The sequence below is a fragment of the Pollicipes pollicipes genome, unplaced genomic scaffold (genome assembly GCF_011947565.3).
Source record: "Pollicipes pollicipes isolate AB1234 unplaced genomic scaffold, Ppol_2.1 Scaffold_4881;HRSCAF=5763_pilon_pilon_pilon, whole genome shotgun sequence".
Lineage (NCBI taxonomy): Eukaryota > Metazoa > Arthropoda > Thecostraca > Pollicipedomorpha > Pollicipedidae > Pollicipes > Pollicipes pollicipes.
In genome coordinates, this window is record NW_023596576.1 from 58,227,169 (window position 1) to 58,240,310 (window position 13,142).

The window sequence follows — 13,142 nt, forward strand, 5'->3', positions numbered from 1 at the left end:
CGCCCCGTCACGCCGAGAGGCGCCACAGCACCTCCATCCCCGCGGCCACGTAGCTGACGGCAGCGGCGCGGCAGGTCCGCCACAGCGGCGCGCCGAGAGGTGCCACGACACCCCCACCCCCGCGGCTCCGTAGCTGACGACAGCGGCGCGGCAGGCCCGGAACAGCGGCGCGCCGCTCGCCCAGCAAAGCGTTTGCGCGCGGCTGGCGCGCCGGCCGCCGCCGGTGCGGGCCGGTCCGCCGGACATCGGCCCAGCGGCTGACGTCTCTATGTGTGTTCTCTCGAGCTCGTCCTGTGCCCCAACGCCAGCTCTACAAGCCGAGCCGACCTTGATTCTTGACGTTGGGACATCGTCGGAGGAGTATTCCTGCCCGCGGCGCGAGCGCAGCGGTCCCGATGCTGAAGGTCAAGGCGGTCCTACAGGGTCACGCGCCGCCCCTCTTTGTCACGGCGACACGTCCGAAGGGTGACACAATCTGACCTTGCCCACGCGGCCGCCGGGGCCGTCCCCGGTGCGACGCCATGAGTGGCCACTGAATCGCGTCGGGTATGCGGCAACGTCTGCCCATGGCGTCCGACGCATGGCAAGTGGTCGCAAGGCTCAGCCCAGCGCGGCGCAGCACGAACGCCCCGGGAGGCGTCGCACCATCGCCCGCCGATCACGACCAGCCAGCGCGTTTCAACCGGCCCGATCGGACCAAACGGGCACATCGCGACGGTTCCAACCGTCGTGTGACGCCCGCGGCGGCCCTGACCCGGCGCCGCTGACCTGTCCTGGTGCGGCCGGTCCTCCTGACCCCAGCCACTGTGTGACGCCCGCGGCGGCTCTGACCCGGCGCCGCTGACCTGTCCTGGTGCGGCCGGTCCTCCTGACCCCAGCCACTGTGTGACGCCTGCGGCGGCTCTGACCCGGCGCCGCTGAACTGTCCAGGCGCGGCCGGTCCTCCTGACCCCAGCCACTGTGACGCCTGCGGCGGCTCTGACCCGGCGCCGCTGAACTGTCCTGGTGCGGCCGGTCCTCCTGACCCCAGCCACTGTGTGATGCCCGCGCCGGCCCTGACCCGGCGCCGCTGAACTGTCCTGGTGCGGCCGGTCCCCCCGATCCCAACTGCTGTGTGACGCCCGCGGAGGCCCTGACCACGTGCCGCTGACCTGTCCTGACGCGCGGCGCGCGGAGCCGCTTGGGCGCCGCCCGGCGGCGCTGGCGGCGGCCGGCGCCAGAGGGCGGCGCGGGCGGCCGGCCGGCCGACCCCAGCTAGGGTGGGCGGCCGCGGCGAGAGCAGTCAGTGTGCGCCGGACGGCCGACGGGGACGGTTTGAGCGTCCAGCGCCCGGCCGAGCGAGCGCGTGCGGACAGTGCTGATTGAGAGTTCCCCCGAACTGCAATAGAGCACGGACGGAGAGGCGGCCCCGCCACCAGCAGCGGAGGAAACCTACGACATGGACGCAGACAAGGCGCGTAACACTGGCGACGCCGAGTGGAGCTCACGCGAGGGCACGGTGAGTGTCGGACGGCGAGGCGCGCCTGCCGGCCGACGTGGTCCTCCACGCGCTCGGGCCGGACAGCCTCAGCTGTCTGGCAAAGGACGGCGGGCTGGCCAGCCGTCAGGTTAGACCACTAGCCACCCAAGCCGGGCAAAGCCCACCGCCGTCGCTAAGTGACGGCGGCCGATGTAATGAACGCAGCCGGCCTGACCACGGGCGAGTGACTCGCCGTCCACTGGGACGGCTGGTTTCACTCAGGGGGTCAGTCCCGCCCAGGTCATCGCCCACCACCGCACTCCGTACACCGCGACAAGGGAACGGACCGCGGCGGGTGCAGACCCGCGCCGGGGTCATCACACCGCGCGGACGCACTCCCGGCCCGCCCTGTCCGCCAGCCCCGCCCCGCCGGCCCGCGTCGCACAAACAGCGGCCGTCGCGAGCACGACGGCCGGGCATGCACCGGCCACCGAGCGCCTGTTTCCCAACCGGCCAAGCCAGCCACCGGCAGCTGCCAGCTTTCTCCGGGCAGGAGGTGTGCATACGGCATGCCGACTCGGCCCGGCCACAAAGGACGCAGTGTCACAGCTGCTGGCGCGCCCGCCGCCACCGCCGCCGGCGCCACGGCCGGCGATCACGCCCACATTGCCTCATCGGGCCGACCGGCCGACCTGGGCCGCGCCGGCCCATTTGGGACAATTAGGTCCCCGACCCCGCCGGCTGCCGCCTGCCCCAACCGAGTCAAGGCTTCGTGCCGACCCGTCAAGAAAACGACCGCCCCCGCCGCCTCGACGGGCCGCGCGTTACGCGCCTGGCGCAACGGGCGCGCGCGTGTTGACCGAGCGCCGGTGTGCCGGCCTGGGTGCAGGCTCTGGCGTGGCCCCGGTCAGCGCAGCCGCTGACCGGAGCCCGACGAAAGTGAAAAGGTTGGCCGGCCTTGACTACCGCGCGGCCGACGGCCGACCGCGGCGGCGGAGGCGGCGATAAAAAAACGGCGCGTCCGACCAGCGGCGCGCAGGCGAGATGCACCGGAGAGCCGCGCGGAGGGGCGACACAACCGGTGCACAGCAGCCGACACCGCTGTCGAAACCGGCTCCCCCTACCTGACCTTCAGGGCGGGCCCAGAACAGTTCAGGCGACAAACAGACTTTGTCAAACCCGACGTAATGACTGGCGCACCGGACTGCTTCTGGCAAGGCTGGAATAACAGCGCACGCGAGCAGCGGTGGCGGCGCCGCAGAAGCATGTCAAGGACCCGGCGCCAGCATCACGGGAAATCGGCCTCCGGCTGGCCGGACCGGCGAGGAATTCCCAGACCAGCAAGGCGGCGGCACGGCCGCCGATGACCACCGCGCGCGCGCGGAACTTGATCGGCTGGCAGGCGACGCGTCCACCCCCAGCCTGGCGAGGGCCCGGGCACGGGCCAACACCGTCCGGGCGGTCAAGCGCGACGCCTGCTGGCCCTGAGCTTTCGGGTAATGCTCGAGAACAGACAGCGCCGTCGGACACTTAACCCAGCCTTGAGCTAGAATCCAGCCGGCCGGCCGGCCGGAGGCGGAGGCCGGGCCGGCCCTTGCTTTAGCGGAGCCGCAGCGGTATCGGCATATATTATATTTATATTATATACCAGGCTGATATTTTATCGTTGCTAGGAACAAATCACAAGGCAAGGAGACGCGAGTTTTGTTTTGTCGCGCCTTTCCGGACCACGCAGTACAGCATGGTCTCAGACCAGTGTAATCAGTGTAATCATTGTAATGTAGTGATCAGTGCAATATTCATGCTGTACGTACTCCCAAAACACAACAACATGTAACAGTTCATTGTACCAAGTCACTGGTACCAGAGATAGCAGTTACGTTCTGAGTTACGTGTAAACATAGCCCATTTCCGAGCCTTTTAAAGGTCAAAGGCCGTTGGAGGTCACGTAGGTCGGTAGTCAGATTAAGCCTATCAGGTATTCACCGCTCGCATTCCCCGATTTGACGTAAGCGATGAGGTCAACGGCAAGAGCTCTGCAAAAACCCACGGCTGCATCTTGAGAACAATGAACACCAATGGTCTGGTGTGTTGCTTTGTCTGTAATATTTACCGACTATGGCGGCGGAGAAACAAGGGGCAAATGTCTTTCGGTCCGGTCCCAGCGCACCGCACACCACCAGGTGCGACGGTCCGAGTCGGCACGTGGCGTCACGCCCGAGCAACCGTGCGATGCGACGGGAGGCTGTCCGTCGCACCGGAGACAGACCGCAGCCCCACATGCCGGTCGGCCGGTCGGCTGGTCCGCCGCTGCGGCCGCGCCAGCATCGCCGCCGGCTTTCTCTCGCAGGGCGCCGCCGGCCAGCCCCGAGCAGGGTCGCCCCCTCCGGCCCGGCGCCGGTCAGTGCCAGCTACGGACGGCCTCAGGCTGGCCGGGGCCGGCGCCGTGGGAAGGGCCTGGTCGTGAGACAGCGGCGGTGCGCTCCTATACAACGTTGCGGTCGCCGGTGCTCGCCTCTTGTAACGCCGCTGCAGTCTACGGCCGGCCGGCCGGCGGTACGCCGGGACGGCCGGTCGCAGCTGCGGTCTCCTCATGGGCGGGTGCGCAGCGCGTGACTCACCGCCACTGCTCCACTGAACGGACCACGATCACGAATCCGTGTCTTTTTGGCGTGATTATCCGTCGGCTTAGCCGTTTCGAAATGGACAGCATACCCGAGTGAAATCATGAGTCGGAATTCGCAGTACGTTGGGGTGGCGCCAGCAGTCAGGCAATGTTATGCATGTTCGCCTAACGCTACAAGGCCACCTAGCAGTCTCCATAACACGAAGCCTATTTTTGGGCGCACACTGACTGAATGGAAACTGCTCGACTGATGACGGACGCTGAAACATGACGCAGACGACCGCCCTCGAGTGTATGGCAATGCCGTGAATGCGCGACACCGGGCCCCGCCCGCAGCTTGTTGCTCACGCCCAGCGTCGACGGAACGCCCCGTTGTCTTTGTTCGCGCACCGGCAATACCTGTCACTTACCTTCGGATCGAACCAGTGTTCAGGCCCGCGGCAAACCCGACCAACAAGCCCTGTTGACCTCTGTGATATCTTGATCTGATTGTCAAACCCTTTCGACTATCCCGCGACCGTTATGAGCCGGCAAACAAAAACAGGTCCACTGACGTCACCGACACACGACAATAAACAGTGTCTTTTTGAGTGGGCTGGTGCTAGCACTTGTTCTAGCTGGTGGCGTTCATAACATGACATGCGGAAAGAAGGCTGAACACGGGCTTCACCGGGGACGGATTCAAGGGCTGGGAAACGTGGAGGTGACCCCACGGCGGAGAAAACGCTTATGTTTCACCTCTATCGGCTCGGTTCTCGGGAAACAACGCGGCATTCCGAACTTGGCCCCCTCCCAGGCTCACTGCTGGATACGGCCTTGGGTTTCAATCGGGCGACTTTTTTGTGTTCAAACCGATGAATTTTCGGAATGCCGCGTCCGCACACAGATTGTGACGAAATACAACATATCCACTAATTACGAGTAACGGAATGTGTTTTAGTTGAGAACGATAATGCGGAGAGTCAAGAACAAAGGTGAACGCGATTCTCCGATCCCAAAAGCTTGCCACGTGTCCGTAACATAACCAGGCGGCCAAGCAGCTCGATCACAAGACCCCTTATCAGAACCGATCAGTTTCCCAGCGGGATTCCTCGCGGAGTTCAGTCCGCCGTTACCACATAACGTGGCAGGCCGTGGCAATTCCCGCCAATGCCTTCAACCCGGCAGCAGGCGCCTGTCTTCGTCTCGTCACGGCTGCCTGTTTCGACCGCCGCCATGGCCTCCTGATTTCCCGTTTGCGCCTCGCCCCGACTGCTAGTCCGAGCCGGCCGCCCTGGTCGCCTGACCGCCCGTTCGGCCACCGCCCCGAGCCCTGCCCAGCTGTGTTCAGCCACAGCGCTGACCGTCCGCCGGTGTGTTTCCAGCCGCTGCGCTCGCTACCTGGCTTCACGGTGCTGCCGAGCGGGCCGGGGGAGGCGGCGCCCAGTGGCCGGCCCTCGTTCTACCTGAGCCGGCCGCAGCTGGACGAGCCCTGGTTCGGCAGAGCCGGCGGCTCCGCACACTACGACGCCGAGAACGCCAGCGGCAGCGGCAGCGACGACGCCGACTCCATGTCATCGTCCACCGGCGGACTGTTCGTGAGTATTGACCCGCTTCGGCGCAGCGCTCGCATCGGCCTGCATGCGTCAGTCTTTTGTCCTGATTAATACCACAGAAAGCGTTTCGCAACCGTTCCCATTCGGCTGCGTCTGCGGGCTGCTTGCAGCGGGCCTTTCCGCCAGCGGACCGGTCTGCTGCCCCTCCCCCCCCCCCCCCCCTCCTCCACCCAGTCGTCGGACGGGTGGCACGTAGCGGCTCGTGGGAAGCGACGCTCACGTGGCCTTTGACCGCGGCGTCAACCCGTGGCCCTGGCAACAGGCGCCGGCCCGGACCGGTGCGGTAAACACAGGGCGTGGCGTCCTTTTTACTTGGAAACGACAGGCCAGGCCCGCGACATGGGCAAAACGCAAACGGCGTCCAAGGCTACATCCAGCCAAGGGTATCCCAATCGCAGGGGCGTGCCTCTCGGTTGGCAACTCCACGGAGAGCCGAGAACCGCGCCATGCCAAACAGCCTATCGTCACTCACAGACGGCCAGCCAGAGGCACCCAAATGGCGGGTTCAGCAGCTGCTGGTGAGGCTAAGATGTCGTGACACGCGAAGCGTTGCGGCAATTGTCGTAGTCAAAGCAACTATGCGCTCATTTAGCTCTCAAAGAGGAGCCTGTCGGCCTCATTCGAGGTTTAACGAGGGGCCAATGACAAGCAAACACCCTGCACAGCGTTAGAGCCGTTCCCAGCCGAGCGGCGCCGCTATGGCGGCGGTTGGTGAGCGCCGGTGAGACGCGCCCTCCTCCGCGGCTCGCCCGGTACAGAGACGGCGCCCGACGGCTGCCGAGCGGCCACCGCGCGCCAGCTGAACCCGCGCCGGCCGAACCCGCACCGGGTCCGCCACCGCCGGCGCCCACGGTCCGTGGGAAGCTGCAGCGGTCGGGCGGACGATGACGAGGCGCCCGCCCGCCGCAAAACGGTGCCGCAAACGAGGTAGGCCGGGTCGCACCGCCGACCGCCGCGGCGGCCGGCGGCGGGCAAACAGGGCCCGCGCGTGCCGCGGCCGTCGCACGCAGGGCGCCGCGAACCCTGCCCGGCCGGACGCCAAACACAAACACGTCGGCACGCGGGCCCGGGTGCAGCCCGGCGCCGGCGGCGGCGGGCTCCGTGTTCGGTCTGCCGGCTCGCCTGAATGCGGTCGTCGTCGGGTGCGGACGCCCGGACCCACCAGCTCCGGCCGTCGCCCGCGGGACGGTCGCGGCCTCGCGGGTCCACCGGCGGCGGCAGGCCCGCAGACGCGGCTCGTAAAACGCGGGCGGAGGGGTCGCCACGCCCACCGCGGCGTGCCCCTGCGCGATCGGCGCTTGCACAAGCCCCGCCGCCGGGAGATGCCGGAGGCCGGGCGGGCGGCCCAATAACGGACGATAGGCGGCTCGGTTTCATCACCGCGGCCGTCAGTGAGGCAACGTCGCCCTGCACACCGCATCGCGCGCGCCGGGTCAAGGGTGCGGGGCGCAGCCGCACGCACGCCGCTGCGTCCGCCGCCCCCGCGCTCTGGCGTCGTCAACCGAGACCCGACACGACCCCGCACCCCGACCGACCAGGTCAGGTCAGGGCAGGTCACAGCGGTGGGACTTAGACCCTTTGTAAGTTGACCCTTTGAGTCTTCGCTGCCGCTGGACTAAATATCTTCAAGGCGCTGAATCCCACGCGGATTAAGGCATTGTCTCCATCGCACACCATTAAATACGTGGCGTGGGTTAAACTGCATAACGGAGCACTGCCCAGGAGACAAGTCAGGCCGGTCTGCCAGACCACCGTCCGGCCGGTCTGCCAGACCACCTGTGCTATCTTCGGCTGACGGCTCGCCGTTACGTTCTTCACGACGGAAAACATGCCGTCGTTAGGCACTGGGGGTTCTTGCTCGATGTCAACACCACGTGCTCACCCCGCAACCGTTCCCAACACGTCACGTGAATCGCAAATTTAGAACAAAACACACGCAAGCACTCGGCCCGCTGTGTGGCTCAAGTGAACAGCGGAGAGACGCTGCCCCGGGCGCAGGCCCGCTCAACTGACCCGGTCACGCCCGAGTGGACCGGCGGCCCACGTGACGCGTCACGTGACCGGCCTGCTCGGGGACGAGCAGCGCGCCAAGGTCGGCCGGTCGGCTGCCGGGGCTCGCTGTAGGGTTGTGACCTTGTCGGCTGAAGCTGCTGGCGCTGCGAGTTGCGACACCGGACGCCTGCGCCGTGGCGCCCCGCCCCGGCGTCCGGCGGTCGCGGCCGCGGCCACCTGGCGCCCCAGCTCTCGCAGCGCAGGGATGGCTCGTACGGCCGGTGGCCGTGAGCGCCCCGGCCCCGAGAGCTCGACAGACGTGTGCTCGCGTGACCTGATGCGGGTCACCGGCGACCGGCGGGTCCGGCGGCGGAGCGGTCTCGCCGGCGACGCGGCGGCGCCGGACTGGGGCTGACCCGGCCGGCCAGGCCGTCCGCCGCGGCCGGATGTGGGCCTTTCCGAGAGCAAGCGGCGGCGACCCGACGCGGCGCGGCTGCACGCCCGCCGTGACCCGGGCGGCAGTGAGACGAACACACCGGACCGCTGACGTCAGACACACGGAGAGCGGGCTGTGTGGTGTGCCGTGCGACATCGCCGATCGCTTCCAGTGATGGGCCTTATTGGGCGCTCTCTTTGAAGGACGAACAACCTGTATTTCGACCAGCGCCCACAAGAACCAATCTGCCGTGCCAGATTTAAAGGAGCTAAGAACGTCGACTAACAATGCACATTTGCAGAGGGCTCTATTTTGCCAACACCGCACCATTCACCTTGCCAAGGCCACTTCTAATACAGCGGTTATGCAGCTCGCTCAAAATGTAAACCGTAAAGTAAGGCATGTAAGGCCAACATGACAACCAGGGGCAGCATGAGGCATTCGCTAATCCAGTCGCAATGCTTCTCAAGTGTGCCAATGGAATCGCAGCCAGATGTTCAAGTTTCCACGTGACCATCCATGCTCATGGCCATCGTCTCCTTCCAGACCAGCATCAGCATCCCGGTGCCGAAACAGCCGGTGAAGAAGTCGCTGAGCCCGACACCGTCCTTCACGTACATCGACGCCAGGGCGGCCATGGCGGCGCGCAAGCAGACAGTCAGCTGCTGCGCCTCCAAGTCCGTCCTCAAGATCACCCTCACGTTCTGCGTGTCCTTCCTGCTCGGCATGATTCTCACCGTCATCTACATGGAGGGTGAGTACCATGTCGCCGTTCTCAGGGGAATACGCATGAGTCACGCTTTGGTCAACGTCCCTGAAGAATGCTTGCGATCGTCCCCGTCATCCACTGTCACTCTCATCTGTCCACATGCGGACGTACGCCGGGCGCCGCGGTCTTCACGGTCCTCTGCGTGACTACCCGATTCCCTGACACCGTCTCCGTTCGGGGCACGGCGCGTGCTCACGCCGACTGGCGCGCCGTGCGCCGGACGGGGTCGTGTTCCGGCTCCCACCGTTACATCCGCCGCCGCACCTGGGCGCGTCCGCCCTCGTGCCACCGCGCGCCGGCCGCCCGCCGCCGCCGAGCCGGGCCGGGCCGGGCTTGGCGGCCCCCGGCCGGCCGCTCCCAGCGGCGGGTCGCGCTCCCCCGGCACCAGTGCATCAACAACCTGAAGCGCGACACGACGCCGGCGGCATCCCTCACGCGGGCGGCCGCAACTCAGGATCGGAAGCGCTGCAGCAGCAGCAGCAGCAGCACGTGCAAACCGGCTAATTTATGCGCGGATCGCCAGCCCGCTCGGCTCGACGACAGCGCCGCAGCGGCAGTGACGTCACGGACGGCAGCGCCTCGCGTGCAGGGCGTGAGGTCGCCGCCGGCGCCGTCTGTCGGAAACCGAGCCGGCCGACCGCAGCCGCCGACGGTCCGCCCGCCGGTCACGCACGCTCCACTGGACCGGTCGGCCGGTCGGGCCGGTCGGGCGCCCGCCACCGCTGCGTTGACAGCCGCGCTGGTGGCCGGCGGGGCTCAGCGGCGATCGGCGCGGACGGCGCGGTCGGCCGTCACTCACCGCCGCCGCCCGGGCTTGTGAATCGAGCCAGCTGACGGGGTCGATTAGGCGCCGCGCTCTGGAGCAGCCCGTCGGATTACCTTGTCTGCGTCGCCTCCCGGCGTGCACGGCGCCTGAGACGTGCCTTCCAGCGGGTCGTTCGCACAGGGCTCAATGACCGGCCTGTGTGTAGACCTGTGTGGCCGGTCAGACGCGGCGCCCCGGCCGTCAGATCCGTGAAAAAGAGCGCCGCCGGCCTGCCACAGACGGCCAGGTCACAGACGGCGTCCCGAGCCATCCCCTGACTGGTCAGGCGCCCCGTCGCCCCAGCCCTGACCGAGTTGGCGGCGCGACGGCCCCCACACTGATTGGGACCGGCCGACCACCCTCGGGCCGGGCCGGCCGGCCGGCCGGCGTGACCCTGACCGCAGCCGGCCGGCTATCAGGCGGTCCGTTTCGTCAGCGGCCGCCGCAGCTGGCACCGGCGGGCTGTGACTAACACCACACGCACGCCGGCACGCCTGCCGCCTCCCCGGCCCGCGCCGAGACCGCGCGGCAGATCTCGAACGGTACCGTCCGCCGCACGAGCATGAGTCGCACGTGGCGCACGTGGCGCGCGTCGGCGCGGGAGGAGCGCCGGCACGTCATGAGTCGGCAGCAGGGCGGCGGCGTGACGTTACGGCCTCCGTGCCGGCCGGCGGTCAGCGCGGCAAGGTCGCCACGCATCCGAGCACAGGTGGCCGGCGCCTGCGGCCGGCGCCGCCGACAGCGCCCGAGGTCTCGTCTGGCGGGCGGCACGGCTGGCGACGGGCCATGACTCCCGGCGGAGCGGGCACCATGTGTGAGGAGGCATTGACGTCACAGCAGTGCGACGCGCCGGGCGACGGTAGCCAGGTCTTATTGTGCGCTGCAGGGATGCTACGCTTTCGTGCGGGCTATCTGGCGTTTGGACGGCCTTGTCATGCGCCGTGCTCTTAGCACATGCAGACAGTGGTAATCGTTCTGTCCACAGAGCCATGCACATACGCCCTCACCCGCCATTTCCGACGCTATCTCCGGAATGTTTGTGTTTGATCAACACCCGGGGTGGACCACTTGGCCATGACACACACGCCCACAGTGCAAGCAGGCTGATTCTCCGCAATCCGGCAGGCATTCAAAGCCTTAGTCGACGTTCGTGTCATCACAGAGCACGCACTTCTGGCTTCCTGGTGGCCGAATGCGCTAGCAGTGGCGCGGTTTGCCGAACAGACCAGCAAAACCACGGAAATAGGCGCCGGTTGCAGTGCGACGATAAGATCAAAGCGGAGGTGTCCTGCCTGCCACGTTATGTCCGCCCGCCATGCAGGCCAAGGTCTGTCTTGTCCCGCGCGCCCATGGTCGGCAGTCGACTGGCATTGTTCGCTCTCCGACCGCCAACCAGCACCGACGCGGCCCACCAACCGCACCGCCGCCGCCTCCGCAAACTGACCGCAGCGCCCCGTCCCGTTAGCGTGAGGTACCACACCCATTCCTGGTTGTGTGCCCCCCCCCCCATGGCACTGCTTCGAGCGTCGAATCCTTCCCCCCCCCCCGCCCCGATGAAGCGTGTGTCTGCGTATCTGCAGCTGCCGTGGGCGTCAGCTGACGCCGCCGTCTCCTCCGTTCCAGTGTACCTGTGGAGGCGGTGATAGTGCCGCCGGCGGAGGGCCCGCCTGCCGGCCCCGGACGTCGCCCTCCACGCCGAGCGGGGGCAGGGCCGACCCCACGCCGGCCCCGAGTGACGGACCACCGCCGTGCCACCCGGCCCGGTCCGAAGCCGGCCGCCGGAGGCGTGCCCGGCCACGCTCGGCCGGCCAGGGGCGCGGCCGACCCCGCTCGGTCGCGGACGGCAGCTCCGACGCACCGCGCCACGCCGCGCGCCACGGTCGCGCCGCGTACCTAACTGGACACGCACGTCAAGTCGCAATGGGCATATGTGTAAAAATGGGCCGACAGCGCGTGCTATTTATTTCCAATCGCCTTGTCGAAGCGGTGTACTTTTCCCACCGTCAGTGATGCCGGCGCACGCTAAGTGGCGCGTGCGTCGGGAGATAAAAATGTCGGTCGAATTAATACTTCCTTAGTGGCGGCGGTTCCCTTTTTGTGGACTGTGCACGCTATCCGACTGCGGGTTTGTGCCGTGCCCATCGAAGCGATTTTCAGGAGTGTCTCTGTAAATAGTGACCTGAGCTTGCTCACGTGTTTACTGACTGTCAGTGGTCGGTGTAAATAAAATATTCTTATCAAAGGCTGCAGTCTACAGGGCGGTCTGAGAAACCCACACAGTGGGAAATTCCGAACATCAAATCCGCCTAACCGCTTGCACACAGCTTCAAGGCGAACTTCTCGAGGACTGCTTGTAATCCTATTCGCAAAAAAACGAAAATGACCGCCAGATACTGGTTAACACGCAACTGCCATCACAGTTCATGCGTCAAGGCCGTGCGGCGTTCTAAAACAAATGTCATGGACGACAGCACATTTAAAAGGAAATGTTCGGTTTCCTTATCCGACCGCTGCGTACCAGAACTTTGCGTGTCACCACGTCAGCTCTGTCGATCCGACTTGGCTTCACATCCCGCTGACTTGATTCTGACTCCTGCCACGATTAACACAGTCAATTTCAGTATACTCCGATTCAGACTCAGGAACACGTGGCTTCCAGTCAGTATTCACACAGATGGGGTTGATTTCCGCAACACCAGGTTACGAAATGAACTGCTATCATGGGCTACAAACAAACTCGAATCTTTGTTGATATTTGTGCGGCACTCAATCGACGAATCGATGACTAAAGCATATCGGTTCACTCATCCGCGATTCCAACCCACAGACCTTCGGAGGGATTGAATCCGCCTAGGCTTGACGAGCATTTGGTTGATTCTGGTATCGGCTCCTATTACACCTGGACTGACCCACAGATAAGGTTAATGCCAGGACTCGTTTGCCACAGCCCAGTTTTCACCAGCATCGGGCTGCCCTGAAGTCAGTCAGGTTGTGCGAAGGGATTTATCTCGCGGGATTTGTATTTCCCGCCCCCTTCACGGAATAGTTAGAATAGGTGCGAAACACCGTTTACGTTCTGTTAAGTATTAGAAAGGTACGAAAGCATATACGTCAATAGTTGTTTTGTGGGCAAAGAGATACGCTGGAGAAGGGAGTCCACATATTCACCAACTCATTCCATTTCAAATCAAACCATTCGTCAAATCACTCTCTTGGGAGGGATGGAGTATACCGTCGAAGCAGCGGCGTGGTTTTGCCAGAGAAGTTTTTTGGGAGGGGGGAGGGGCGGAGCAGACAAGAATGGCTAAACCACCTTCAAGTCCGCCGAAAACGAGGCATCACAAGATTTTGGGGGACAGCTCTCTTTTCTCTCCATGCTGGGGAAGGGAGAGGGCTGCAGTTCCCGACTGGAAAAAATGCCACCCCTGCAGCAACCCACAAGAATAAACGTTTCCGGTAT

The 13,142-nt window shown here is 65.3% G+C and overlaps 2 protein-coding genes across 2 annotated transcripts in view; one reads left to right on the top strand and one right to left on the bottom strand.

Moving 5' to 3' along the window:
* nudC (nuclear distribution C, dynein complex regulator) overlaps window positions 1-13,142 on the bottom strand; it is a 69,529-nt gene that overhangs the window by 48,325 nt on the left and 8,062 nt on the right. The gene's annotated exons all lie outside the window — the stretch shown is intronic.
* LOC119101146 (uncharacterized) lies at window positions 1,297-11,924 on the top strand. Its single transcript, XM_037224428.1, has 4 exons — window positions 1,297-1,498; window positions 5,450-5,662; window positions 8,655-8,862; window positions 11,306-11,924. Exons 1-4 carry the CDS (start codon window positions 1,439-1,441, stop codon window positions 11,323-11,325), a joined length of 501 nt encoding a protein of 166 aa, XP_037080323.1. The 5' UTR covers window positions 1,297-1,438; the 3' UTR covers window positions 11,326-11,924.